General features: G+C 51.8%; 4 protein-coding genes across 6 annotated transcripts; 1 reads left to right on the forward strand and 3 right to left on the reverse strand.

Moving 5' to 3' along the window:
- Positions 1–314: 314 nt before the first annotated feature.
- TPI1 (triosephosphate isomerase 1) lies at positions 315–3,027 on the reverse strand. Its single transcript, XM_041410832.1, has 7 exons — positions 2,803–3,027; positions 2,029–2,152; positions 1,866–1,950; positions 1,607–1,739; positions 1,412–1,497; positions 1,155–1,242; positions 315–882 (listed from the first exon to the last, which is right to left on the reverse strand). The coding sequence occupies exons 1-7, from the start codon at positions 2,912–2,914 to the stop codon at positions 764–766; spliced, it is 747 nt and encodes a 248-aa protein (XP_041266766.1). The 5' UTR covers positions 2,915–3,027; the 3' UTR covers positions 315–763.
- A 92-nt stretch (positions 3,028–3,119) lies between these two features.
- USP5 (ubiquitin specific peptidase 5) lies at positions 3,120–17,912 on the reverse strand. 2 transcript variants are annotated; one of them, XM_041410831.1, is made up of 20 exons: positions 17,772–17,912; positions 16,236–16,361; positions 15,873–15,939; positions 12,938–13,071; positions 12,494–12,639; positions 12,021–12,205; positions 11,361–11,455; positions 10,657–10,850; positions 10,433–10,504; positions 9,097–9,178; positions 8,762–8,887; positions 8,166–8,319; positions 7,597–7,771; positions 6,231–6,319; positions 5,913–6,035; positions 5,162–5,305; positions 4,866–5,011; positions 4,628–4,781; positions 3,888–3,972; positions 3,120–3,722 (listed from the first exon to the last, which is right to left on the reverse strand). In XM_041410831.1, the coding sequence occupies exons 1-20, from the start codon at positions 17,877–17,879 to the stop codon at positions 3,629–3,631; spliced, it is 2,499 nt and encodes an 832-aa protein (XP_041266765.1). In that variant the 5' UTR covers positions 17,880–17,912; the 3' UTR covers positions 3,120–3,628. The 2 variants fall into 2 exon arrangements, with proteins under 2 accessions (XP_041266765.1, XP_041266764.1); XM_041410830.1 differs by having other exon boundaries at positions 5,844–6,035.
- A 205-nt stretch (positions 17,913–18,117) lies between these two features.
- Positions 18,118–20,626, forward strand: CDCA3 (cell division cycle associated 3). Of its 2 annotated transcripts, XM_041410907.1 has the most exons (5): positions 18,118–18,415; positions 18,489–18,618; positions 18,696–18,903; positions 19,851–19,968; positions 20,360–20,626. In XM_041410907.1, exons 1-5 carry the CDS (start codon positions 18,302–18,304, stop codon positions 20,492–20,494), a joined length of 705 nt encoding a protein of 234 aa, XP_041266841.1. In that variant the 5' UTR covers positions 18,118–18,301; the 3' UTR covers positions 20,495–20,626. The 2 variants fall into 2 exon arrangements, with proteins under 2 accessions (XP_041266841.1, XP_041266842.1); XM_041410908.1 differs by lacking the exon at positions 18,696–18,903 and having other exon boundaries at positions 18,489–18,622.
- Positions 20,627–22,278: 1,652 nt separating this feature from the next.
- On the reverse strand, positions 22,279–27,129 carry GNB3 (G protein subunit beta 3). Its single transcript, XM_041410906.1, has 9 exons — positions 27,073–27,129; positions 26,505–26,543; positions 26,256–26,362; positions 26,081–26,144; positions 25,804–25,966; positions 25,644–25,710; positions 24,541–24,742; positions 23,247–23,463; positions 22,279–22,385 (listed from the first exon to the last, which is right to left on the reverse strand). The coding sequence occupies exons 1-9, from the start codon at positions 27,127–27,129 to the stop codon at positions 22,279–22,281; spliced, it is 1,023 nt and encodes a 340-aa protein (XP_041266840.1).

Below are 27,129 nucleotides of genomic sequence, written 5' to 3' on the forward strand. Positions count from 1 at the left end.
CTAAACAAAATCCTTCCCTGCAGTCTGAGCTGCCCCACTCTACATTTAATGAGCAAAGTCAATTACCAGTCCTTACAGGCAAAGAGCAGAGATGAGCACATTACTGAGCCTGCAGGGAAGCCTGGCTCACTGGTGGAACAGCCAGGTGCTCCAGCAGCTACTGGAATTGAACCTGTGCAGTGCCTACTGGGATAACAGTGGGCTCTCAGGGAAAAGCCCACAAAACCCTCTCTGCATTCAGCCACCTCCAAAAGCAGTAAGTTCTCCATGCTGCTTGTCCCCGAGATGCTTCCAAATAAGATCCAGGACACATCTTTGCTTTTTCTGTTTTTCGTTTATTGTTCAGTACGGGACACAGGTGAGGAAGACATCTCACAAGGGTCTAAGCTGACAGATTCCTTGCTGATGGAGCTGAAGGATGCAAGAGACTGTGGTTCCTTTCTCCTCCCCGCAGCACCAGCGGCCCCCTCTCCCTGCAGGGCTGCAGGGAAAGGGAGAGATACTGGCCAGGTGGGCTGCGGGCTCTGAACAGGTCAACGGGAAACTGAGGATTCAGCTCAGAGAGGAGACTGTCAAGCCTCTGCTGAGACAGGCTCCTGCTAACAGGACTCCGAGGTGGTGGGGGTGGTTAGCAGAACATCTAGAACAATGGCTGTGGAGGGGGAAAGCCTCGAGGGAGGCCTCCGTACTGAGACGTGTGCAACAAAAGGTCCCTTCTTGCTTCCATTTCTTAACCACAAGGGACAGCTCCTCATGGGGTGCTTCAGTGTTTGGCATTGATAATATCCACGAACTCTGGCTTGAGAGAAGCGCCACCAACAAGGAAGCCATCCACATCATGCTGAGAGGCCAGCTCCTTACAGTTGCTGCCAGTGACAGAACCTAAGGAGGGAGCAGTGTTTTAAGGTCAGATGTGCCAGCTCTAGGAAAACGGAACTAGGGCAAAGGCAGGACTAGCAAGGCACCAGCCACCTCTGGCAGACAGCAAGACTGTCTCCCATTTATCCAAGCAAGCTACCCAAACAAGCTAGGAGGTGATTCTTTATGCTCTCAAGATCAAGAGTTTCCTTGCCAGGGAGAGAACGATATACCAACTACAGCAACAGGTAGACAAACTAAGCACTTCCTGCCCTGGAAAGTCGCTCCAGACTCACCTCCATAGATAATCCTAGTTGACTGAGCAACAGCATCAGACACGTGGCTTTTCAGCCACCCCCGCAGCTTCTCATGAACTTCCTGAGCCTGCAATACAAAGCAAGAGTCACACTGAGGCCTGAGCCATTCTGCACACAGATCCCTTCCAAAGACAAGGGAACAATCTCCAGGAGATTCTCAGTAAGACTCTTCAGGGAGGTTTCCTGAGGGGGAAGGGTCAGTTGGTCATTTAATCAGCCACCTCCCCTGCTCATACCTGTTGGGGAGTTGCAGTTTTACCAGTTCCAATAGCCCAAACTGGCTCGTAGGCAAGAACCACTTTACTCCAGTCCTTCACATTATCTAGGGAGGAGGGAGAAGGTAGAGGTGAGCACAATATCCCCATAGTGGGAAGAGGAGAGCTGGAAAATGGCTAAAAAACCCCAAACCAACCATCTCTTTTTCCTCTTACCAGCAATAGCCTTGGTCTGTTCAAAAACCACCTTCTCTGTTATGCCAGCTTCTCTCTCATCCAGCTTCTCTCCAATACAAGCAATGACTCCAAGGCCCTCAGCCAGAGCATGAGCCACCTTCTGCCCAATCAGCTGGGAATGGAAAAGAAACAAGGCGGCCAATAAAACAGGTTGGAGGTCTGTTTTAATTACTCACTTTTCCAGCCTTTGCAGACCCATCTTAGCTGGACCAGGTCTCCACTGTATGAGGCCACTCACCTCATCAGACTCTCCAAAAACATGCCTTCGCTCTGAGTGGCCTAGGATCACCCATGCAGCTCCAATATCCTTGATCATTGCTGGGCTGGGGAGAAAGGAGATGACTCACAGGAGGAAATTCACATCCCAGAGGCACCTTCTAACTTTACTCTCTGGGGCTCACCTGATCTCTCCTGTGAAAGCTCCCTTTGGTACCTTGTAACAGTTCTGTGCTGCCACTCCAATCTTTGCATCGAGCTTCTGACGGGCAAAGTCTAGGTAGATGGCAGGGGCTCCACAAACCACCTCTGCAAGGCAAAGCACCCTGTTACCCTTGTGACGGGAGAAGGGCAGAAACTGTACCCAGCCACTAATTCCAGCCCCAAGAGGTCATTCCTCTCGCCTGGGAAGGCGCAGCCCGCCCCTCCTCACTGACATTTGGGGGGCCCTCTGCCACAGGACAATCCCTGCTATCCGATAACTCAACAGCAGGGAGGAAAGCCCTTTCCAGGGCGCTGGACACACGATATCAGGCCGACGGCCAGGTCACAGGGGTCCCTTAGAAAGTGCCGGGATAAAAGATCGGGAGAGAATCCCACCCTGCAGCCTGGGCCGGGCCGAACCGGGCAGAGCCGCACCGGGTTGCGCCTGGGGCTATAACCGGGCACGGCGGCGGGGCGGGGGCAGCGCAGCTCGGTTGTAGCGCGGTGCTCCGAGAGCCCCGCTCCCGGGTGCGGGGCCCCGGGCCGCCCGCTCCCGGGGGTCGGCCGCACGTGGCGGCCGGGCCTGCGGGAACCCGGATCCGGTTTCGCGGGTATATTTAGCGCCGCTGCCGCGGGGTTATATTTAGGCCCCCGCCGCCCTCTGACATTTGCCGCTCCCCCGCCCGGGCCTGGTCCCGGTCCCCGGCTCCGCAGGGCCGTGTGGGACGTGCGCTACGTGCGGGCCGCGCCCTCACCGGTGTCGGCGGAGAGCTTGGCGCTGTTCAGCGTGTGGATGAGCTCGCCCAGGCTCTTCTTGTCGCCGTTCATCTTCCAGTTGCCCCCCACGAAGAACTTCCTGGGCGCCATGGCGGGAACGAGCGGGAGCGCGGCCGGCACCGGAGGAGACGCGAAGGTCAGCGGCGGCAGCGCGAGCGGAGACCGGCGCCCCTTTTATAGCCCGGCGGCGGCGAGACCACGCCCCCCGCGTGCCCCGCCCCGAACCACGCCCCCGGCAGGGCCCCGCCCCTTGCCCCACCCGCGCTCTCCCGCAGCACGCGGGGTCAGACAGCAGCCAGGGGGTATTTCCACTTTTATTTTGTCCCTCGTGTATTTTGGCATGTCAAGGGCACACAAGGGGAAGCGCTGCTCGTGGCCCGCCTTGCTGCCCGCCCCACGCCCCCGCCGGACAAGGCGGGCGGGAGGAACCCCCCCATTCACAAGCCACACGTACACACAAGCCCCCTCCTCTCCTTCCGGACAGCAAGGAGGCGGCATCATCCCACCAAGCAGCGAAGCACTAGGGCTGTGTGTCACGGGGGTGAGGACAGTGAGGACATTTCCTATAGAAACAGATATTCCCAACCCCCCAAACCCCCTTCACTCATGTCCACGGGGGCTCCAGCCCCCAGTCGATTAGTCAGTGAACTCTTGTCTCCCCGTGTCTCCACAGAGAGGCCGTGAAGGGACTGGGGAAAGGAGCAGGGAAGAGAAGGACCCTGCTCCCACCCTCACTGCCCCCACCCCTTTCCCCCCCACACCTTCAGCCCGCTCTCCCCCCACCACACACAGCAAGAGGATGTTCTAGCTGGGAATCCGCTGATAGAAGTAGATGTAGCCCAGGTCCTTGGGGGGCTTCTCAGAAGCACAGACTTTCTGGTCGTTGTAGATCACCCACCTGCAACAGGCACAAGAGGAGCTCAGGAATGCCCTTCCATGGTTAAGACACAACTCGACTGCACTCACCTGCTCTCAGCCCCAACCCCCCAAGACCTCTAAAGAAAGGGACAGGATGGGGATTTAAATCAGTACCTCCGTTCCCTTACACTGTGGAAATCCTTACCTGCCATCTTTCTTGATGTGACAAACATAATGTCCACACATAGTTGAAGTGCCCATGTGGCTGATGAAGGCAAACAGCTGATATTCTTGAAAGAAGGAGGGAAGAGAGGATTGTCAGGGAAAGAGGAGAGATGTCATACTCCCTAACGCCCTCTGCAAGACCCTCTCTAGAGAAGGATCCTTCCCTGAAGGAAGCTCTGCTGGGTAATAATTTAGAACTGGATCTTCATTAAGTGTGACTATGATTGGTCTTAAGGCCAAACATAGAGGGAAATGGGAGATGCTAACTTTCATTTAGCCTTCTCTCTTTCAACTTTTTATTAAGGCCATGGATGGTAGATGGATAAAGCAAGGATTTTGCCTCCCTATGGCACCCAGCAGCCAAGTACCACTGGGACAAATTCTGTGCACAGACGGGAACTGTTTTTTCAGTGGGAACCAAAAGGGGAAAAAACCCTCCCAGACTGTCCACTGGACAAAATCAGCACTGCCCTTCTGTCTTTCACTTGACGGCACTTGCCCAACCTCTCTGTTATTGGCTTCCAGGTATCCTCATCCAGCCTGAAGGGCCTAGACTACTTTGCCATTCCTTCCCTCTTTCTCCCTGCTTCCACCTCTACAAGCAGTCCAGCTCTGTAATAGCTGCTGCTGCTAAAACCTGCAGTACTGCATGGACCAGGAATGACAAAGTACTGTTGAGTTTGCAGCCCAAAATCCACGTTCCTATGGCTTGGAACTCACTTCCAGGCCCATCGCGCACTTTGGGACCCACGGGGACGGATTCAGAGATGGACTCGGCTGCCGAGCGCCCCTCTGAGATATCCATAGCAGCTTCTGCATCGAGGTCATCAATGTGACTAAAGATCCAATCCACAGCACGCTCCAGACTGTTGTTCTGGAAGGGAGAAGAAGACAGTGAACTTGAGAATTCCTGTTCCAGAGGAAATCCTTGCACTCTGATGTCACCCGTGCCTCTCACCGTGGCTCTAAGCGCTTTCATTGCCTGGTCCCGGGAGAAGCCCATGGAGACAATGGTGGCCACACTGTCTTCTGAAGGAGGGTCTGGGCAGGCAATAGTTGACCCTGGCCCACTGGATCCAGGGAGAACTAATGGGTTAGCAAAGTCTGCAGCAGGAAACACAACACAGCTCAGAGTAATCAGATCTCTCCAAAAGGGTACAGCCCAAGTCCAAACTACTTCAGTTTTCCACTGTGGTAGCAGGACACAAGAACAGTCCAAAAGCAGTAAGCCTCACCACGGCCATAGCCTCATACCTGGATCGTCCATATGCGACATGACCCAGTTCATGGCCGCCTCAACCCCGCTATTCCCTGTGTAATACACGGCTTTGCGGCAGGCATCCATGGGAAAGCCCATTTCCACTAGCTGGATAATCACTGACTCATCCAGCATGGGTGCTGTGGGGAGACAGAAGTTAGAGCCACCCACGCCCACCCATCCCTGCTGGCTCCATTTCACCTCGTGTCACACAGCCTCCAAAGCCACCGCCTCCTAGCTTTATTTCACACCAAGTTCCATCTCTTGGCTTTTCTCAGCCACCTTTCTTCTTCAGAAGAGCAGTCTCACATACAGGCAAAATCCAAAATGATTCAACCCATCAACTCGGGAGCATTGGCTCTTCCTTAGACTCTGAACCCGACCTCCCACTGTTGTTTGTGAAAATTAAATACCCTTACCAATTAAATCCTGTATAAATCCCAGCTCTGCCTTCTCTAAATGCACCGGACATGCCACCCCATCTTGCACAGAACAGGAATCAACAAACTCCCTTGCATAACACCCTTGCATAACAGGCGTGCAAGGGAGGCAGCTGGCAATCGCTGACAAAAGGACAGGGAAAGTCTGAGCAAGTGGGAAACTGCTAGCATGGGACACAAGGCAAGGAGAGCAAGGAAATGAGTCAGGCATCAGGAAGAGAGGAGGAGAATCACTAACATGTCGGAGAGGAGAAGTGAGGGGAGCAGAAGGAGTCGTCGTCCTCGTTGCCATAGAACCCCAGGCTACCTTTGGGCTCATCTGGTGTCACCAGTGGGGGTGCAATGTCTGGCATTTCTTCTTCTCCTTCCTGCAGCCCCGTTCCCTGCAGTGCAGAGATATCCAGCTCCTCTGGCATTTCAATGGAAACATCTGCAAGATATGGACTTGCTCAGCCTCCTTGCAGGAGCAGAAACAAAGGATTCGGCTGGGAGATCTAGAAGGGTAAGTGCCTGGGGAGGCCTGCAGCAACTTTTGGGACAGTTACTTTCCTCCTGGCAGTAATGACCACAATATCCATATGTGACTCCCAGTACCTATGTGCTCTGTACTTCTCATCCTCCTTACCGAGCTTTTTGGGCACCCAATCCAGACCGAAAGTGAACTTCTTGATCTGGATGACCAGATAATCTGGGAAAGAGGCGAACCGCGTCGTTCTGAAAGAGACACGTAATGTTTGTAAATACCTTGTCAGCAGAGATTGAGGGTATCTAGCTGATCAAGAACTCAGTGAGTAGGACAGAGCCGTGTCCTGAGCACGCTGGGGGATACACCTGTCTGTGCAGCTCTTCTGTGCTGAGCTTAAAGCTCCTCAAACACAGAACTATTTCTAAGGCAGAAGCCCTGACAAAATGAGATGGAATGCAAATCTTGGAGAAGAGAAAAAATAGTACGTATTCTCTACCTTTAAATCCTGTATTTTACAAGCCTGGTCAGATTTTGTTTAATTAAAACTCTAACCCTTAAGGAATGTAATGGAAATAACATCTTTTATTAGACCAACAGATACACCTGCAGGAACTGTCAAGAGCACTTTTTTGGATATGAAACAGAAGCAGTGAATTTTAAGTTAACTGAATTTGATTAAACATTATTTAGTTAGACAATTTGAGAGAGAAAGTGTCTGGAATCTATGAAACAGAAGGGAACGTTTGTAAGGGGAGAAGCATCTGTAAGTGAGACAGATACTCATTACCGGGTGATAATTGCAACATGCTGGAGAACTAAATTAAGTGACAGTCAAGTGTTTGAATACAACTCAGTAAAAATTAAAACAAAATGTTACTTTTCAATGTGATGCTTGTTTATAGTAGCTATTGCTTAATAATGGAGTATTTGTTTAATAATTTAATTAATTAATTACGCCATTAATAATGGAGTATAGAAAAGCACTTCCAACTCTTTGATGACTTTCATTGCAAAAGAATACTCAGCATCACAGCAGAAAGCTGCTTACATTTGTAGTCTTGTCACTTCAACTTTGCACTGTTGCATGTGCTACAAGCAGTGAGAAAAATTAAAGCTGTTTTTTAAACCTTGCTACTAGCATTTAAACTAGCATTCTTTCAAAGGACTCATGCATCTGTTACACTCAGTGTTCTGCTCAAATATTCACAGTTGAAAACTTGAAGAAATTTTAGAGATAGTGCAAGATCAGCGTCACCATACAGTCAGTACAGATTTCAAAGCTAAATTTTAAATCTACAAGAAAAGCTACTAGTTTTCTGAAATATCACTGTGTTTTTGTAGCCTCTCAGCAGCTGAATGGCTAGGACTTCACTAGCACTGATCCCCTCTCTGCCTCAGTGTTCTATGGACCCAGGGTGTGGAGGACTACAGAGCTTCAGTAATGTTCTTCCCCCAAGCCACTACAAGAAGTGCCCAGAGATGCAGCTATGGCCAGTTCATCACAGCTTAGCTGACACACACTTACTTGAGAGCCACAGACTTGGCCTGCAAGGCTGTGCTCCAGAAATCATCCACCTGCTCTGGAGCTCCATAGGCCTCTAGGCAGGAGCTGAAAGGCACCTTGGCTCGCACCAGCTCAGGCAGCGGCTGCTTCTCCTCCTCTGCCTGCCTCTTCTTCTCCTCATACTCCAGCAGCTCATCTAGACAATAGAGAATAAAGCAGAGGAGTCAAGGACCACCTCCAGGTACCTACAAAGTGACTGGTGTGAGCTACACCCAGAGGCAGAGCAGGCCTTTAGATACACGCCGTCAAGTACGGAGCACAGCTTCCAGAGCACAGTTCTGCTACTGCAGTCACTCCTGGTTTGCTGCTGAATCACAGCCCAGCTTGTGGTGGCCGAGGGAAAGGCTCTAGAGGGACATCACCATGTCACACCACCTCTGAAGATATCAGCCCGACCCCACAAAAGCAGGAGAAGGATCTGGCCTCAGAAGTGACAAAGAAGTCCCTCTTTCATTTAAGGAGTTCTGTAGGAATAGTACAATATACAAACATAGGGCTTGCTACCGTTCTGGTGTTGGCACATTACTGACCTTTGTTGAGTGCAGCATCCATGGGCACAGGCAGCTGCATAATATAGTCCACACGTTGGGTATATTTCACCTTTTCTGTGGCCAGGCACTTCAGCTTCTCCTCCACCAGAAAACGGAAGACCTCGTTAGGGTTCTCCGAGCTGCGGCAGTTCCTCTGAAGAAGGAGAAATTAGAAGCACAGACGTAATATCAGAATGGCACAAAAAATGATCTGCAGTAACAGTGATGTCACACAGCACGTGGCTGAAGAGTAGTCACTTCTGTACCCAGTACCTTGGAAAAGACAGCAAAGAGGAAACTAAAGCCAGCTTCTGTACTCCAGGAAGCCATGGCATTCCTGCTCCTACAGAAGAAACTTCACACCTCCAGCTGTGCCACTCCCAAAAAAGATTTCTCATGGAATCAGCCCTGAAAACATGGCCAAGCACCTCTCCTTCTCCACCCTGGCAGGTGCTAGATGGCCCACTTCCCTGTGTTCGTTCTCTCCCTCTCTCTGCTCCGATTGCCAGCTTCTCACCTCCACTCCTCATCCCTGGCTGTGGGAAGAAAATCAAGCTGGACTTTTCCATGATTTGCCAGATAGACTCAACCATTACCTCCACCATGTTGATGAAGTGCAGAAAGAATTCCTGGGCATCCTGCTGTCGGTTAGTGGAAAATTCTGGGTGCCCCTTTCCGATGAGGGACTTGAACATGCGTGGAGCAATGCCATTTTGCATACCCTGTAAAGAAGTGTGGAAGAGGAAGGTGGTTAATATATAATTTGCCAAGCATGTGTCCTGGCACATAGCACTCTATCCTTAGCCATGCTTTTCTTCAGGTGACAGGCCTCGGAACAAGCCCCAGCACCTGTCTTCAGAAAGAAGACATGTGGCATACACAATACCTCATGCAACACACGCGTCAAGAGGATGCCGTATCCAAGCCTCACCTTCTGATCAGACTGCTGCTCCCCATCTGCAGAGGCTGGCCTTGAATACTCCCCAGAAAGCAGTCCATGGCCCAGTTTGGCTCTGGAATGACAAAGTCACTGTTAGTATTAATGTTTCTTCAATCTCACATGCTCCAGCAGCCACATCAACCCATCCAGCTTTCATACTGCCATGGACTGTCTGTCCCACAGATAACAGCTTTCTCTGCTGCACCAGGCAAGATTATCTTATTGTGGTCTGCTCTCTGGCCCCAGGAGACATCACTGACTTCAAAGTTACCAGGGCTTTAGGGTGCCAATCTCAACCACTGCTTGCACACTGAGCAGAACAAGAAGGAACAGCTGGTGCTGAGCCACAGAGCAGCTGCGCAACAGCCAAGCGGAGCTGCAGCCTGACGGGGGAACGGAGCAGTGTCTGCCTGTGCAGGAGACAACAGGGCACAGAGAAATTGTCTGCGCCAGAAATAGCACTGCTGTGAGCAGACTGATCACGTTTTCCCAGAGGAAAGATTGACTGCATCAGGCACTCAATGGACAACAGTACGTGTTCAGCGATTTCCTCCTATGGCCAGACCCTCCTGCTATTCCATTTCACTCCAGTCCTTCCCCATCATTATTGCCATATGGCCATTTGTCTGGAACCAAACCTTACCAGTTCCTCCCTTTCCCCAGGCAATAATCTTTCTGCCTGTCTCACCTTAATCCCCGCTCAGTGAACACCTCACTCCAGGCTGTCCAAATTTAGAATCCTTCTGTACCACTGAACTCCCTGTCCTTGCCACCTTCCATTCCTCCACCCCAAACTTCCACATCCTTGTTTGAGAGCAGCTGCAGCACAGACTTGATGTACTTGAAATGCAACGCCCTCCCAAATCTTGTGTTCCTCCTTCTGCATATTCTCCTGCACAGAACCTCTTGAGGGAAGCTTCTTTAAGCATACATAAATTATCTACTGAGAACAAAGCTGCCTAAACCTACTTATCCCCTTGCTCTTTGCCATCTCCCTCCACTACAGACAGCAAGCCCCTTTTAACTGTTTTCTTCTGTTATGCAGACAGGAGCTGCCTCCCAGAAATCCCCCCAGTTTAACAGGCATAACACATGCAATACATTTCAGAGCCTCTCATGAAAACAGGGTGCACTCTCTCCTCTCCATCTAGGGCATTCAGCTGAACTTCCTTGGCTTAGATCCTTATTGATCACTGAGGATCAATGTCTCTGGTGACAGGCAAGGAAAGAGAGGTGAGGCTTGAGGGAGAACCCTGGAGCAAAGCAGCACAGAGGGGATGCATCCGGGCAGCCCCAGCCTTCCTTCTCTCACCAAAATTCTACGTACACTTGTGTGCTGAAGTCCTGTGTGGGGTCCGAAGGTGCACTTTGGAATATCTTCTCCAGCTTGTCCACATACCTGCAGAGCAAAACGGAGCAATCTAAGGGATATGCAGCTTCATCTGGTAAAAATGCAGTTCTGAGCATCATTACTGCCACAGAAGCTCCCAGCTCTAGGGAACCTTTGTACTGATCCCAGACTAATGGAAAGGAGTGATTAAGCTCACTTACTTTCTCTGGAAGTCTGGGATACTGAACAGCACCTGCATCACAGAATTGAGGTAGCAACTGTTGCCCAGGTTACGGATACCAGTGTAGCCAGGCCCATAGAGGGGCTTGAGCTGAACTCCAGACTCCTGGATGAGCTCCCACTCGCCAATGCGCTGGTTCATGTCAATTTCCAGTTCTGTCATCGTCTTGTCTGTCTGCGGAGGGAAAGAACAGGAAAATCCTAAAAGAAGACTCAAGGCAACATCAGAGGTGTGAAAAGTGCAGTGCTGTAAAGAAACAGACTCAAATCCATTCTGTTTTATTCTGTAAGTAGAGGAGGAAGAAACAAGAGTTGTTCCCATATATGTGAATACCTGGGACAGAAAGAGGATGGAAAAGAAATATGGGAGACATCTGAATCATTCCCTAGAAAGAGGCATGGAAACTACATACTAACAAAAAGATCTCAGCACCTGGGAGCCTCCCTGCCTGTAGTACTGACACATAACCCCAGGGAAATAAATGTGAGAGACATGAAAGAAAGGCAAAAAAGGCAATCAAAGAAGAGAGGCAGATGAGACAACTCTCTGTGTGACAAAAAAACCCCAGGGTTTCTTGACCAGGAATGGTTCTGCATAGCCACAGAAAGCTGGAATCTAGCAAAGACACCTCAGAGCTGCTTCTGTCTCCCTCTGGGCCTATGGAGGATACCACTTCCTCCTCACCTTCTGCATCTTGAGCATGTCAATCCCAAAGTGTGCCAGGTGTTCTGCCAGGTTGGGATCCAACACCATGTCATCCTCATCATAGGAGTAGACATCTATGCAGGAAAACAGAAAAAAAGGACCTTATAATGGCCTGTGATCTCAAATTCACGGCTGGATGAAGAAAGCACTCAGAACTGGGAGTTTTGACAAACTGAGCCATTGGACTTTCTGCCCTTTCTCAGCAGAATAACATAACAGACAGAATACTGGGATTCCTCCTAAACATGTGATGAGACAACTTTGTCACCGACCAGGGTACAGAGGTACACTTATGCCAGGAGTAAGGAAAGTGGGTTACTGTGCCATATACTCTCTGCTCAGGATTTGAACACACAATTCTTTGATAAACACCCCAACACAGAAAATCAGATGGCAACCTGGGTAACTATTCTAAAAGCTCCCAATTACAAGGGAGGGGCAGAGGAAGGCAAGGCTTTTTTTATCAGCTCGCTCTTTGCCTCACACAAGAAGCAGGTCAGAGTGGCAAAGTTCACAATGGGACAACACTGCGTGTTCCAGGTCACAAGATGGCCAGCTCCACCCTGATACCTGCAAGAGATCTGTGTCAGCCTGAGTGGTGCCTGGCACCCCTAACCCTGGGAGGATCCCCCTTCTCACCAGCCCCATCAGGAGTGATTGTTCCCAGTTTCACAGCCAGCGGGTAGCCGGTTTCTCGGTAGTGCTCCACGGCGTGGTTGTTGCCACCACTGCCGTCGAAGTAGCGCCGACCACAGAGGATGGCTCCGTCGGTCATGTTCAGCCACAGGTTCTCCTTCATGTCACACTTGCTGCACTTCCAGCCACTGTTGTCAAGGAACAGAGAAAAAGAGATCAGAGGGAAAACCTCTGGGTTCTATCTCCCAAGCCCTCACCATTGCTGCCCACTGCAATATCCGTAGTATAAGCGATCTCATTCCTCTTCTACGACAGAACACTGAGAATCCTGATATACCCCAGTGTGCCACCTTCCCTGAATCCACTGTGACAAGGCACACTCGGAGATTCACAAAAGTATCATCTGCTGCTGCAGGCTAGCACAGGAGAAGGGCCTGGGACACGAGTGACACAGCAAGTTCCAGTGCAATGCTCACCACGGTGGGATGCGGACATCGTTCTGAAGCTGGTGCAGGGAAAAAGCGTGCTTGGAAACACGGCGAACCTCCCCATCCCAAGCCTGCACCTCCTGCTTCCGTGAGGCTGAATCTGCTGTCAGGATGGCCTCAATGGCACTGGCAATCTGGAATCAGGACAGCAGGAGAAAACATGAAGGGCTGGCCTACCACAGTAAAGGCACAAGAAGCTTCCGGTGCCACAACACTTTAGGCAAGTTGGTTGAGACTTCTGGGAGCCTCAGTCACACACAAGGCAGAACTCTGTAATAAACAGCACTGTGTAAGTGCAGAGCAGTCCTGGTGGGTGACTGCCAGCTGAGACTTCACAGCAGCTCTGCAGGATCCCTTTTACAGGGCAGTTTCCTTCTCTGTAATGGGACATTTCCTTATGAACAGCAAACACAGCCCTCCACCCAAACATACCCTGTCTTTGACCATGTCTGGTAGTCCCTCCAGTCCATCACGTGGAATATCCAAATGGTCTGGCAAAATCACTATTTTTACATCTTCGTCATATTCAAACTTTTCTTCTGTGAGGTCAAATCCACCTTCTACACCTACAAGAAGAAAAAACATTGTGGTAACAGGTGAAACCAAAGAGCTTGAAAAGCTTCTTTCCCCACACCTTACATGAAATAACGCACCATGACTAAGACAATGAACTAAATCAGCGATTCACAATCTTTCTTCCACTTCTGGATCCCAGAGCTTCTGCTGGTGCTGTGGACTTTACAGGAACAATTATAAGCCTATTTTGTTTTCCCCAGCTCTTTTCACAGATGCTTAAAACTCCAGACTCTGGCTACAGCCAGGAAGAAAACCAAACCTCCTCTAGAGAGGCACTGGCCAGAAGAGAGCCAAGATAAAGCACTGGTGTTCAACCTTAACCAGAATACTCAAGACAATGAATGGAGATGTGCTTGAAGAGATAATCCTGTAAGCCAGGGCAAAGGTCAGGTCTATCAGCATCTTTAAGAAGCCTGCCTCTCTTTCTTGCCTTTTCCAGAAAGGACAGTCTAAAGTCCTGCACTCAAGCAAGAAGAACTAGGAGCTCCTCTGGAACCAGAACATCCAGAACTGCCGAAAAAGCCTGAGCAAAGGTATAGTGATAGTAGTTTCTATGTCCACCTAGCTGTGCTTTCCAGATGTTGCACCAGAAACTGGAGATCCATACGTAAAAGGTTATTTGCCAGTTGTAAAGAGTCATCATGGATGCCCACCAAAACATCTGCAGTTTCTCCCACCTACAGTTTTTGGATTATATAGGTACTCAGAGGAAAAGCTTGGCCTTCTCTCTTCTGCAGATATTCACATCCAACATCCCAAAAGGAAACAGGCAGAAGACACATGGCTTATTAGCAGCCTAAACCCCCTGTGTTTTTCAACTGAATTTAATTTATTCCTGGAAAAATTGCATGCTGTGACTGCAATAATCTCTGCAACAAATATCTGAACATCTGCAGCTGCAACAAATCTCTGAGGGAATAAACGCTTTTGCTGCTCAGTGCCTCTGCCTCAAGAATCCTGTGTGCAACACAGTTCTGATAATCACTACTGCATTTCCTTAAAACATTCTTGTCAAAAATATCCAGTCCCATGATATCTCCTGCAACTCCCTCCTTAGACATCTACAATTTTTACACTATGCACAAATTGCTAACTGTGAACACGGTGATTTTAGAAAACAGTCACCAGCATCATGCAGCAACATACCTAGATAATCTTCTTCTGTGCCTCTTCAGCACAGCCAGAGATTTCCTGTCACCACTTCACAGAGTAAAGCAATAGACAATCCCCCAGGGCATTACACAATTCCTGAACCCTAAACAAACTCAACCAGACTGGTGAGGTCCCCTCAGGTGGTTATGTGAACTTTCTGAGGCTCTAGATGAGGAAGAGGGTCTACAGCCACCAGCTTGCCCTGAGGTACACTGCCTCCTTTTCCATGTGATACCCAAGCACTACACACCACAAAAGCACAAAAGTCCACCAACTAAACTTTTCGCATAGGAGAAAGATCTACAAAGCACTGCAGATCTTTCATTGAGAGGGGGAAGTGAGGTACAGAGAGATCAAAGGTTACATTTTGTTCACAAATCTTTCTAGTACTTTAAAAAAATCTCCCGTGTCAGGATTAGCTATACCACCACAGTTCAGCTAAAACAAAGATAAAAAAAAAACTTTTCCTGAACTTGAGACCATTGTCTCACAGGGCTAATACTTTCTTTATAGTCTCCTGCTCCATTCACACCACTAAGCTGTTATCACAGGCAGGTATTTGCCGACCCACTGACAACACTTGTTGAAAGACCTTTGTAGAATTCAGGATGCAGAAATAACTCATAATGCGCACCAGGCCTCATCTCTCCCAAAGCAGCATAATCTCATATATACATAAAAGCACTGGCTATCTGAAGAAACAGAGAGTCCAGCCCCAGTTTTGCTAAAAGTCATCTTTGGGGCTCTATTCACCTCACCAGCAAAACAGGGAGCAGCTGCCAGCCTTAATAGTGGTGTTTGTGCTCTGGCAGTAGACGAGTCACTGGGCGTCTACACCAGGGAAAAAGTGAGCCAAAACCAAGGCATTTGCGGTTCAGATTCTGGATTTCCCTCTAGTGGTCAGCTTCCAGCAAGCCAAGGACCTGTTACTGCTCCAAATGTTCCTGTTCCTTCCTTTATGTGTCTCCATAATGGCTCAGAAATTACCAGCTGAGACTGCTCCAAATAAGCAGCATCTCCATTGATTGCCACGACAGCCCTCACAGGCGGTGAAAGACAGTAATGGGAACACCTGCCTTGTTCTTCCAAAAAAAGGAATATTTAAAATATTTTTTATGTTTTAATGCTCATATGTATTTCCTCCAGTATCAGCTTTATAAGACCCAATGAACCAAAAACATTAATGCAGTTTTTCCATTAATTTCTTCCCCATTTATATCAATAATGCTAGTTCAATATCAGAGGAGTTTAAAAAGTAGTTTATCTGCCAGGAGCTTCAAGCTTACTTTTCTCAGACATAAATTTTCTCAAACTCACTTCAGCCCCATGCTGGGCACATTGTGTTTAAGCAACAGCCTGGTGACCCCCACACCAAGCTGAGCCAGGCATGCTGGGTCATGGCAGAGGATAAAAACCACATTTATCCACGGAAAACAAGATGCAACTTTGGACACAGAACACAACTACCACCTTAATGACTGTTCTAGAGAAACTGCTCACCCCAGAGACATTGGAAAACATGAAGTCTGCATTTGGCTAGGGATAGTAGCCAAGAAGAGTAAAGCAGAAGAGACAAACCAGGCAGCTCCAGAGGACTGGCTGAGCACAGGGACCATACACTACAAAGGTGCTTCCTTACCAATAGCCAAGCGAGTTGGTTTCTTCCTTGGGGGATCCCCAGCACTGGAGTTGGTGTCTTCTTCCTTCTGTGGCATTGAAAAGAAATAGGAAGTAAGAGTTAAGGGGACAGGAATGCTGTGGCAAGCCTTAGGGATTGAAATCAAGCTACTCTGAAAACAGAAGGAAACCAGGCAGAAATAACACGGGCAATCCATACAACAACTCAGCACAAGCAGAACTGAAGCACTGGTGTCCCTCAATTCACCAGGAAAAACAACAGCTGTGTCTCAGGAGAGAAAACTCTGTATCTGATGGAATACACAGACACAGCCCAGCTCTCAATTTCAGAACAAGTCTGAGTACATGTATTTTTATTTTTTACCGGTTTACGTGTTCTTTTGAGGTGCAGGTAGACCCGCTGGCCTGTTTTCTGATAGTGCTTTTCCACATACATCTTCCCAAAGCCCAGGAACGTGTTCATGCAGATATACAAGCCGCCATCTGACTCCTGGAAGGAAGGAGGGACAAAACTGAAGGGAGGTGGAAAGGAATGGCATTCTAGCTGCTAGGATAATCATGGCAGACTAGTCATTATTCATCAAGTCATGGCAACAGCTCATTCCTACACAGCAGCCACAAGGAGCTAGTAAGAAATAGGATGGCAAGCCCCAGCCTGGCTGTCCCAGAAGAACAGGTACTTCTGTCATGATGATGTATTTAAAAAACTATTTGTGTGTTCATTTATGGCAGGATGCTACCAAATCAGGAAAGCCTGAGTTTCGACAAGAGTTTATATCACAGAAGGCCCCTAGCACACACAATTTACAAGTTCAGAGCATGGTACAATCACTACCAGCAAAACTGTGGCACCCTGTCCAAACACATGACTGCCAGTGCCATAGGGAATGCTGCCAAGCTACAGTGTGAGGAAGGTTAACAGACCACTGTTTACTTTTGCTGTTGTGTTCAAAAGCTGCGAGCAGCTTGGACACAGACACAGAATGTGCCCCCACCATCCCATCAGCAGCTGGAAAACACCACACTCATTCAGCAGATACCCTTTTCAAACTGAAGGGGCAGAGAACTCAAATGCAGGGGGCTGGAAAGGAGGGAAACCACTCAGAAGCTTTCAGAAGCCGCTGGGACTGAGACAGAGCGGGCAGTGCAGGGTCCGGCATCACTGTGGAGCTCGGGGAGGGCCGGGATGCCATGTGAGCTGCCTCGAAGGGCCCGCATCTCCAGCTGCAGCCCTTCCTGCCGGGCTGGGGCTCAGCCAACAAGCCCAAGGGGCACCTCGCCCTCCCGCTGCCTTCGCCGCCCCTCAGGTCCACTGAGGCCGAGCGGGGGAAGCGCACGGATGACAGCGGGGTGGAGACGGCTGGAGAAGGGACCACTGCCATCTTAATGACACAGCACCGCCTCGCCCCCCGCCTGCCGGGCCACGCCGCGCGGCGGGGCCGGGGAGGTGGCTCAGCCCCGGGCAGGGCGGGACCCCCGGCCCGCCCCCCCCGCCGCCGAGGGCGGGCCCGGGACGCGACCGACCCCCGCCCCTCGCTGGACCGCAAGTCCTGGCGAGCCCCGGCACGGAGGGCTCGGGCCGGGGGCGCTCCCTCCCCAGGGGCTGCCGGCGGGCCGGGCCGCCGCTGATCGGGGCGAGCGCCCTGCCCACGCCCGCCCCGGCCGCAGAACTACAGCCCCCAGCGCGCAGCGGGCGGGCGTGGCGCGCCGCGGGGCACGCCGGGCGTAGTAGTCCGCGAGGGCCCTGCGCGCCGCCCGGGAACGGCCGTCGCGGCCACATAGGAACCACAAATCCCGTGAGGCCCCGCGCGGGCGGCGCCCCGGCTGGCGGCGGGGTGGGAGTCGGCCGCGGCGGGAGCAGCCCGGACGGGCGGGCGGGGCGGCGGCGGGGCGCGCTTACCGGCGTGTCGAAGGAGAAGGCGCACTCGTCCTTGTGGACGCGGTCGCCGGCCTTGGGCACCCGGATGGACGGCAACACCGACAGCAGCGCCTCACTCAGCTCCGCCATGACAGCGGCTCACCGCGGCACCGCCCACAGCCCCGCCCCGCCCAATCGCAGCCCGGCGCGGTCAGGCGGGTCCTGACCAATCGGCAGCGAGGCTGGAGGCCGGACTCGCCGTGCCGACCCGTCGGCTCGCCCAATCGCAACCGTCCTCCGGCCATCGCGGGAGGCGGTGCCGGACTCCTCCACCAATAACGACGTACTGCGGGGCGAGGGGGCGGGTCTGTCTCGGAAGATTGACAGCGGGGCGAGGCGGGACGTGACGGGCACACTCTGCGGAGCCGACGGGATGACGGGGCGGGGAGGTGGGCGTGGCTGAGTTAACCCCGCCCCCGATCAGCGACCAATGGGCGGCGGCACCGCCCGGCGCGCGGGAGATTCGAACGGCGCGTCCGGCGGGGCCGGGGCGCAGTGCGGCCGCCGCCGCCATGGGCGCCTCCGGCAGCGCCCCCGCCACCCCGGCCGCGCCCCGCAACAAGCACCTGGCTCACGTCAGCGACCCCCGCTCCCCCACCGCCGGCATCCTGCGCACCCCCATCGAGGTAGGCGCCCTCCCGCCGCCGCTCCCCCCGGCGTGGCTCCTGCCCGGCGCCCCCACGGCTTCCCTCTCCGCAGGTGGTGAGCTCCCTGGCGGGCAGCCCGCAGCCCAGCCCCGCCGAGACGCCGGCAGGCACCGGCCAGGAGCGGGACCCGCGGTCGCCCACGCCCGGTATCTCCCGCACGCCCATGAGAGCCGTGTCGAGTGGTGAGTGGAGCCGCCGGGGTGGGCGGGTGAGGGGCTGCCTGGCCTAGCGGCTCACCCGGCCCGCTCCGTCCCGGCAGACAGCGTGGACCGCCTGGTGAAGCAGCTCAGCGAGGCCTTCGGCGCCGAGGCCGCGGCCCCCGAGCCGGCGCCTCCGGGAGCGGCGGGCCCCGCCGAGGAGCCGGCCCGGCGGAGCTCCCTGCCCGCGGGAGAAGCGGCGGAGAGGCCGCCCTCGCCCAGCACGGCCCGGCCAGCCCGCCCTGCCGGGCACGGCTTCCCCTCGGGTAAGTGCTCGGTGCGCGGGTGACAGGGCTCCGTGTGCCCGGAGAGCTGCCCGATGGGCTGTGAGCAACGCGGGGCTCTCGGCACCAGCTGGTCCGGGCCCGTTCTCCAGGCGTGCTCCGCGACAGAGCCTGTCCCTGTCCCCCAGCTCGGCTGTGTCCCACCGCCTGGAGCCGCTGCGGCCGGCGGACCCTCTGCGAGCTGCTGTGTTATCAAACAGATTTCTCTGCAGGGATGAGAAATTGTTTCTAACCTGTATTCAAAATCAAGAGGTATACGATAACTCTTCCCCACTCTGAAATGGGCTTGTGACTGTGGAGACCTGTCCAGAGGGGCCTTACAGTTTCTCTTGGGAAGAGCTGTGAAGCAAGGGTGGGCAGCACATCTCTGTGCTAAGGATGAGCAGTGCTGGGAGACTTTGATACAGACTGTGGTTTAGAAAGCTCTGGGCTGAGCACTGCTCCTCGGAGGAGTGGCTGAGAGCTGTTCAGCCTGGGGAGGAAAACGCTCAGGGGGCATTTTGTTAATAGATACAAATACCTGAAGGAAGGGTATAAGGAAGGAAGAGCCACGCTCTTTTCAGTGGTGCCCAGTGATGGGACCAGAGGCAAAGGGGACAGAATGGTACACAGGAAGCTCCTAAACATCAGGAAACACTGTTTTTTTCACCACGAGGGTGACCAAGCAGTGGAGCAGGTTGCTCAGAGAGTTTGCAGAATCTCTATCCCTTGAGATATTCAAGAGACACTTGGACATGGTCCTGGTCAATGGGCTCTAGGTGACCCTGCTGGAGTAGGTCCTCTAGAGTTCACTTCCAACTTCAACCTTTCTGTGATCCCATTGCCTCAGAACCCTTGGGTAAGTCTTTGATAAAGGCCAGGAGGCATTTAAAATCCAGGACCTTTGAGCCTTGTCATGATGTGCTGGTGTGTTTCCTTTTGTCAACTAGTGAGCAAGCCTGTAAGACACAAGCCCAACAACAAATTCATGGCAACATCTGGAGGAACTGGCCGCTCTCCCCTCAGCATTCTGCAAGATGATAATTCTCCCAGTGCTCCTGCCCCTCGCCAGGTAAAGCTTAATGGGTCATGCTGAAGGAGGGAGACTGAGCTGAAAAAAAAAGCCAAATCCTTCAATTTCTGTATCTTGTAGGGTCCTAGTTGAGAATTGTGGCTTCCTAGGCCTGTAAAGACTAGTAACTTCACAAGTGTTTTTCTGTGGGTCAGTCTTGTTACTGAATGCCTTGAGTCTTGTTCAGTGTCTGTCTTTGGCCTTACTGTGAAACTGCCCGTTTCAGTGCATTCTTTCTCTCTGGGCTGTAGAAAAAAGTCACTCTTGTACGTTGTCACAAGGGAGTCCAAGCTGAATGGCCTGAAAGTAGGCTACGTATTCTGCTGAGAATTAACTAACCTTCGATTAACTTGTATTTTACACTCAATGTTTGGGTTTTTTATTTCTCTAGGGCAAGAGGCACGTGTTGGGAGAGAACCTTGGGGAGAAGAAGGAAGTGGATCTGAGCAGGAGCCTTAAATCTGGGAACTGTGCCTGGAGTGACTTGAACAAGGAGAACCAGCAGTGTCCTTTTGTGGAGAACTAGACATTTCTTTTTTCAGCATCTTGCTGTAATTTGCTTCTATGTTTTGAGAATTTTCTAGAGGGAAGAAATCCTACAATAGACTGAAACCCCAAAGCAGCGGTCACATTTCTCACCTATCCTGCTGGGGAAAGATTTCTCCCTCCTCTTCCTAGCTTGTTATGTCTAATGTACAGCACAGACTTTTGTCTCTTTTATTGTATATCAGCTGTACTGGTTTTTCCATAGAGTTTTTATCTCTAGTAAATAAATTTGTGTTCAACATTTGCTGACTGTATGTCCTGATATTGTGCTTGCTCAGCACAATATTTTCTCTGGAACAAATAGTTCAGCCTTCCATTGGCCTTAAAGCTGCCTTGTCCCCTGCCTGGAGCGTGCTGAAGGATATGGCCTTGAATCCATGTACAACAGCATGAGCTGGGAAGCTGCAGCTCCCTGCAGGAAGCTGATGTCTATCCAGTGTCACCTTTGGAGTTGTACTGCTCCTACACTGACCTGAAACTGAGTTATGCAAGGGTCTGTCGTGAGGGTGAGATCCAAAATAACCTGAGATAGTATTGTCTATTAATATTGACCTTCTGCTGATAAGTTACTAAACCTTGTTGGTCTCCAGCTCTCCCAGCAGAGCCTTGGGCCCCCCAGGATGTTGCTCTGAGCCAACAAGTGGAATAGGGGCTGAAAAAAATGGTTGTGTAACTGAGCTAAAATATCCAAGCTTTGAAAGGATGCACTTTCATCTCGCTATCCCAACTCCAGCCTCTCAGCTACAGCATGCGAGGAACAACCTCCCCTGGGGATGTGAGCTAAAGCAAGGTCTGTGGATGAGGTGTTGACTGGCTGAGACCAGCAGGCAATAGTCACAGGAAAGGAGTTCTCTTTGCAGTAGCTCATTGCAATGCTGGAAAGAACACAGCCTGCAGTGCTTCTGTGAGCTTGCTTTATTTGCCTGGGCTATGAAGATCTAAAGAGACTTGAAAACATGGGCTGATGGCTACTGGTTAGACAGGGTCACCACACAATGCAGGAGTGAGGCAAAGAGGGAAGGAACAGCAAGAAGCAGATAACAATTAAGAATAAATATAATATTCCCTGATATTCTGGCAGGTCTTGAGGGCTAACTTTCTGCCTTTTATGCATAGATAAGACTTGAACTAACAAAAGAATAAATGTATTCCCTGCTATTCTGGCAGGTCTGAAGGCTGCCTTTCCCTCCTTTATGCATAGATAGGACTTGAGCTAAGTGTTCCCCCGTGAAAATGAGCCAAATTTATTCCAGCTTTATGTTTGAGGTGGTGCCATAGAAATCTCAAATCCAGTGTGTCTCTGGGGCTGTCTGCATGGATACAAGGACAGCTGCACAGAGAAGTTAGGTGGAGTTAAAGCAGGGAGAGAGCTTAGTCTGGGGTGGGTGTTGCATGAGGGGTCCTCTGAAGGAGGAGGATGGGTACCGGTGTGGGTAGAGGTGTTTGAAGGAAGGTGCAGTGTGTCTGAATTGTACTGCAAAGTCCTGAGACAACAGCTCTTCAAGCCTGCACAAGGCTGGAAACTGCTGGGGCTGTTTAGAGGTGGAGAGAAGGGCCAGTGCATTTGCTCCTGCTCCCCAGCTCCCCCTGCTTCTCCTCCCTGATCTCCTTTCACTCTGGGAGACTCCTACAAGTGACCTGTGTCTAGAGACAAGTGGGAGTGGTAGGTAGGCATTGCTGTTGTGCTCAGCTGATGATGCTGTTTTGCATGGGCTTGGGCTCTGGGCCGTGCTTCCGCTGCTCTTCCCCTCTCTGCTGCCGTCCTCAGTTCCAAATCTTGAGGAAACTGTCCCAGGAGCCAGTGGCAACAGCCATGCCATCCGCCGTCACCCCCAGGCAGCTCACTCTGTTGTCGTGGCCAGAAAGGATTCCTGTGGAGCGAAAGAAGAGAGATCAGGGAGCGAAGGGGGGGCCTGTGAGAGGTGACAGGGGTGGCCCTGCTGAGGACACGTGTCGCAGGCCGTGCTGTATGTGGCCCTGTCCCTGCACAACTGCTTAGTCAGCACGTGGAGAATAGGAGCGAACACGCCAAAGAACTTTTGTGTGTGGTGCACAACCACCATCCAAGGGGCTCTTGGGAAGGTATGGCCAGCTGAATCCTCACACAGCTGCTTTCACCCGGCCAGCTGAATCCTCACACAACTGCTTTCACCAGGCCAGCTGAATCCTCACACAACTGCTTTCACCTCGGAGCGATGGTAAGACTAAGATAGGATGGGGTCCTTGGCAAGGCTGAGAAACAGCAGTGCTGTTGGTGGGCTGTGTTTCATGACTTTTCAGAGGGTAAGGGCCACATCTGAAAGAAAAATGCTGTGTTCTGTGTATGAACATCGCAGAGTACCCAAAGATGTTGGATGGAAGCCCAGGTGCACGCTTGGCTTGGTGCCTGGCCACCAAGTGGCACTGTGAGTACCTGGAACTGGCAGACTGGGAAGAAGCAGGATATCCTATTGGTGGCTGTGAGCAGTTTTAGCTAATGGGAACCTTCTTGTCCCCCTTGATCAATGTTGTTTAAAGGCTTGACTTCCTTAGTATTAAAAACAATATCTCTTCTAGGCCAGTGAGAGTTGTCCTAATTCTGGTGTGCTCCCTAAGCACGAGAGAGCTTTGCTGGGTTTCAGTCAGTATAGGATGTCTTCCTATGTTTAGGAAAAATAAGTGCCTTATGATCCCTAAGGCAGGGACAGGAGGCCTTGCAGGGAGGGAAAGAGGGACCTCGAGGAGCCACTCACCCACGCGCTCTGCTTTCAGGGAGTCCCAGATGTTGCAGTTGAAGTCGTCGTACCCGGCAAAGAGGAGCCGCCCGCTGCGGGACAGGGCGATGGAGGTGATTCCGCAGATGATGGTCTCGTGGGAGTACATGATGAGCTCCTGGTCTGCCCGCAGGTCGAAGAGGCGGCATGTGGCATCGTCGGAGCCGGTGCAGATGGCTTCGCCGTTAGGGAAGAACTGGGGAGGGTACACGCCATGTTTTAATGAGTATTTCCTCAGATCCCAATGGAATTCTTCAACTCATCGCCCGTCTGCTAACCACCAGGAAGCCACGGAGGCAGGAAAAGCTGGTGGGACCATACACTGGATCATAAAATTTGAGTCTGCTGAAGGGGGAGACTGATTCTTCTCATAAGGCCTAATAAACTCCTTCCACTCCAAGAAAACAAATGGCCTAAGGGGCTAGAGCTATTGCAAGATATCTCAGTGCTGGAGGGAGGATTAATTTAACTCCAGCTGTTAGGCTGGGCCTTGACAAGTGTCCACCCATTATCCCCCAGCTGAGGGCTGACATAATTCTGGCTACCAGAGCCTTCCTCTGTCTGATCCTCATATCCCAGCCTTCTCATACATGCTCATTTTCTGTGGTCTTGCTCTGAGGAGTAAATAAAGGGCTGCTCAGGAGCAGGTACGGCAGAAAACCATGTGGCTGGCAAGGTAGCCATGGGGCAACTGAGAAAGGTTTAACTAATTGATGTCACTGGAGGGTGGTTTGAGCAACAGACTGCAGGAAGCCGGCATTTGGTTAGCTACAAGGAATAGTCTGCCATGTGTTTTGTCCTGCCATCTCAGCAGCTCTGAGGGAGGTGCTTCCTCCCAAATGTCTGAGCTGCCTCCCATGAAAATTTAATCTTCAGAAGATCTCCCGCCTCTTCTGTCTGGAGCTGACCTTAGCTGAGGTAGGTATTCGTGCTCCCTCACCTGTGCCAGCGCTGCAGGGGCATACTTGAACCACACCTCCCAAGAGCTCTTGCGAGCAAAGCTGGACCAGCACCTGTGTCAGGGTGCTCAGCTCCACAGACCATGGAGTGCTGCCTGTCCAAGACTTGGATGCTTTGGTGCCTGGGGAAAACCCTCCTCCAAACTTCAGTGAACTTGGCCACTCCCTGCTTCAGGCTGGATCACGCTGCCAAGGTCTAAGACCCCTGTTACCCTGCTGACTGTGACAGCTTCTTTCAGCCTTGTCCCACGGCTGTTTCAGAGCTGTTCCACCCCCCATTTTCCTCCCTAGCCCTGTGCAGCCAGCATACATACGGAGATGGCGTTGATGTCGGACTCGTGCCCTGAGAAGGTCTGACGGCAGGAGCCCTCCCGCACGTCCCACAGTTTGGCAGTGGCATCACAAGCCCCGGAGATGAAGAGTTTGAAGTCAGGGGAGACGGCCAAGCTCATGCAGTCTCCAGTGTGACCAATGAACACAGTCTTCTGCTGCCCCGTCTCGATGTCCCAGAGCGCGCTGCAGGAGGGGAGAGGAGGTGTCAGAGCCAGCCCAGGCAGAGCAGATCCACAGCCAGGCTGAAGAGCTGTCCCACTCACAAGCAAAAGGAGGGAAGCTGGGTACTGCATGGGAACATGGGTGAGAGCATCCCTGGAGTCAGTGTATACAATAGGAGATATCTTCACAGCTGTTGTTGGCGATACCTTTGCCAAAAGAGAGTTAGACTAAGGCTGGGGGTGTGTGAGGTTTGGCATATTCCCGTAAGTGTAACAGCTGAAGGGAATACTGAGAGACCGTAAGAGGGACACAAACACCAAAAAATAGCAAGCAGCTGAAAAAGGTCTTCTGTGTCTGTGCTTGTAAGGTGCAAAGCTCTGTTCAGTGGGATCCCACACCACAGCCAGGGAAACAAACCCTGTGTAACCCTGATGTCTGATGGAAATGCCACATTTCCTTAGTCAAAAGTTCTTCCAAAGCAGGTATTGAGATGGGGTGGGGTGAATAAAGACTCAGGACTGTTCAGAGTCACAACACAGTGAGCCCTGACAACCAGGAACCAAAGGATCAAGGCACTGCCTCTGCAGTGTCCCTTAGACAGAGGCCAAGACTTCAGAAGTGGAGAAGGTATGGGTGCTCCACATAAAATTAAAACTCTTTCTGTCCTGGTATAAATGACCCTGTTCTTTGTGAGAACTGTTGGCATGGACCCTACTGCTTGACCTGGCCCCAGCTGAGGAAAGAAGCACCTGTTCTGCCAAGGGAGGAAGAACGGATTTGACTTCCTAGGTGCTCCATGTGGCTTCTCCATGTAGGTATAATTCCTCCTGAGGTAGTGGAGTGCTGAAGAGCACAAGGACTGCACTTGCTGCTGTGCTAAGAGCAGAGATCATGTCACTAGGATGCAGGAGGGAGCACTCACCATGTGGTATCTCCAGAGCTAGTCACGATATTGTTGTCATCAAGGAATCGGCAGCAGGAGAGGTATCCTGGGAAGCGGGAACAAGCAAGCATGAGAAAAGGGTCAGGGACAGAAGTTTGGAAGCAGGGGGCACCCAGTTGCAGGCAGGCAGAGCACAGACCTGTATGGGCTGAGAGCTCCCTGCTCACTTTGACGTTGCCTTCACGAGACTTGAGGCTGTAGATGGAGCACATGTTGTCAAGGCCTCCACAGGCCACAAAATTGCCAGAGGGGGCATAGGCACAGGTCATGACCCAGGAGGAACGCAAAGGAATGGCATGAACCTGGGAGGACCAGAAACTGTGTCAGGGCTCTTGGCAGCAGACAGAAAGGGTCAAGGACACCAGCTCCGAGGGGACACACTCCAGCATCCCGGTTTGCAGCCACCCGACTCCTACCTTGTTAGTTGTGTATGTGTCCCACACAATCAGTTTCCCATCTTGTGAGGCACTGACCATAAGTCTGCGAGAAAGGAACAAGATCATGTTAGTGGCTTTATTCCCATCAGAGCCTTCCCGCCCCTCACACCCATGTGCTGTCCTGCTCCCAGCAGATCAGCAGCAGCGCTCTCACTTGGAGTCTGTGGACCAGTGCAAGGCGTAGATCTTGGCCAGGTGTCCCCGCAGAGTCCTTCGGGTCCGCATCTGGATGCGTCCAACCACCTCCATTCCAGACACAATCTAAAGAAAGAGTGGAGGGAGAGATAGAATTTATCTTGGACTACCATTACTGCTTTCCACATCTCTGCCTCCTAGCTCCTTCCTGACTGGACAGAAGCCCCTCAGAGTGGTGCTAGCTTGCCCAGGCAGCCCTGTCTCTTACCTGAGCAAGCGTTGTGTCTGCACAGGCTTTCCGGGCATCCTGGAGAAGAGACAACAGCGGATGAGACAGATTAAAAACGTGCGGGGAAGGCAGTGACAAGTGAAATTTGGGGTCAGTGTCTGAGGACTACTAGAAGTAGGAACTGTGGCTTTGCTGTGTTTGGATTGTGGACAGCACAGGGGGATATCTGTCTGTGATCAGGGCATCTTGACACCAGTCAGCTGTCAGGAAGGTGAGCCAAAATTTGCTCAGCATCCTGTTTGCTGTGCTACACCCTTTCCATAGACCCTCCCACCTGACAGAACACCAGCTGTCTCACAGACAGAGGAGATCCTGGGGATTCACTACACTTGTGGGACCCCTGTCCCTGTTTCTCTCCCTTCCCCCCACCATGGTGGGAAGATCTCCATTAGCATTTAAAGGGCTGTGGAGAACTGCACAGGGCTACAAGAATGTAGATGGAGAAAGCGCAACTCCAGCTTGTGGCTGAGGAGGAAAGTTTGGGCATGCAGTGGAGGGGAGGGGGTAGACACGCTCTCAGCAGCTTCATGGCTGGTGCCAGCATTACCGCAATCTGCTTCTTCAGCTGCTCAGCCTCCTGCTTCATCTGTTCCATTTCCCCCAT

This window comes from Onychostruthus taczanowskii, unplaced genomic scaffold (genome assembly GCF_017590055.1).
Source record: "Onychostruthus taczanowskii isolate IOZ18803 unplaced genomic scaffold, ASM1759005v1 scaffold34, whole genome shotgun sequence".
In the NCBI taxonomy this organism is placed as follows: Eukaryota; Metazoa; Chordata; class Aves; order Passeriformes; family Passeridae; genus Onychostruthus; species Onychostruthus taczanowskii.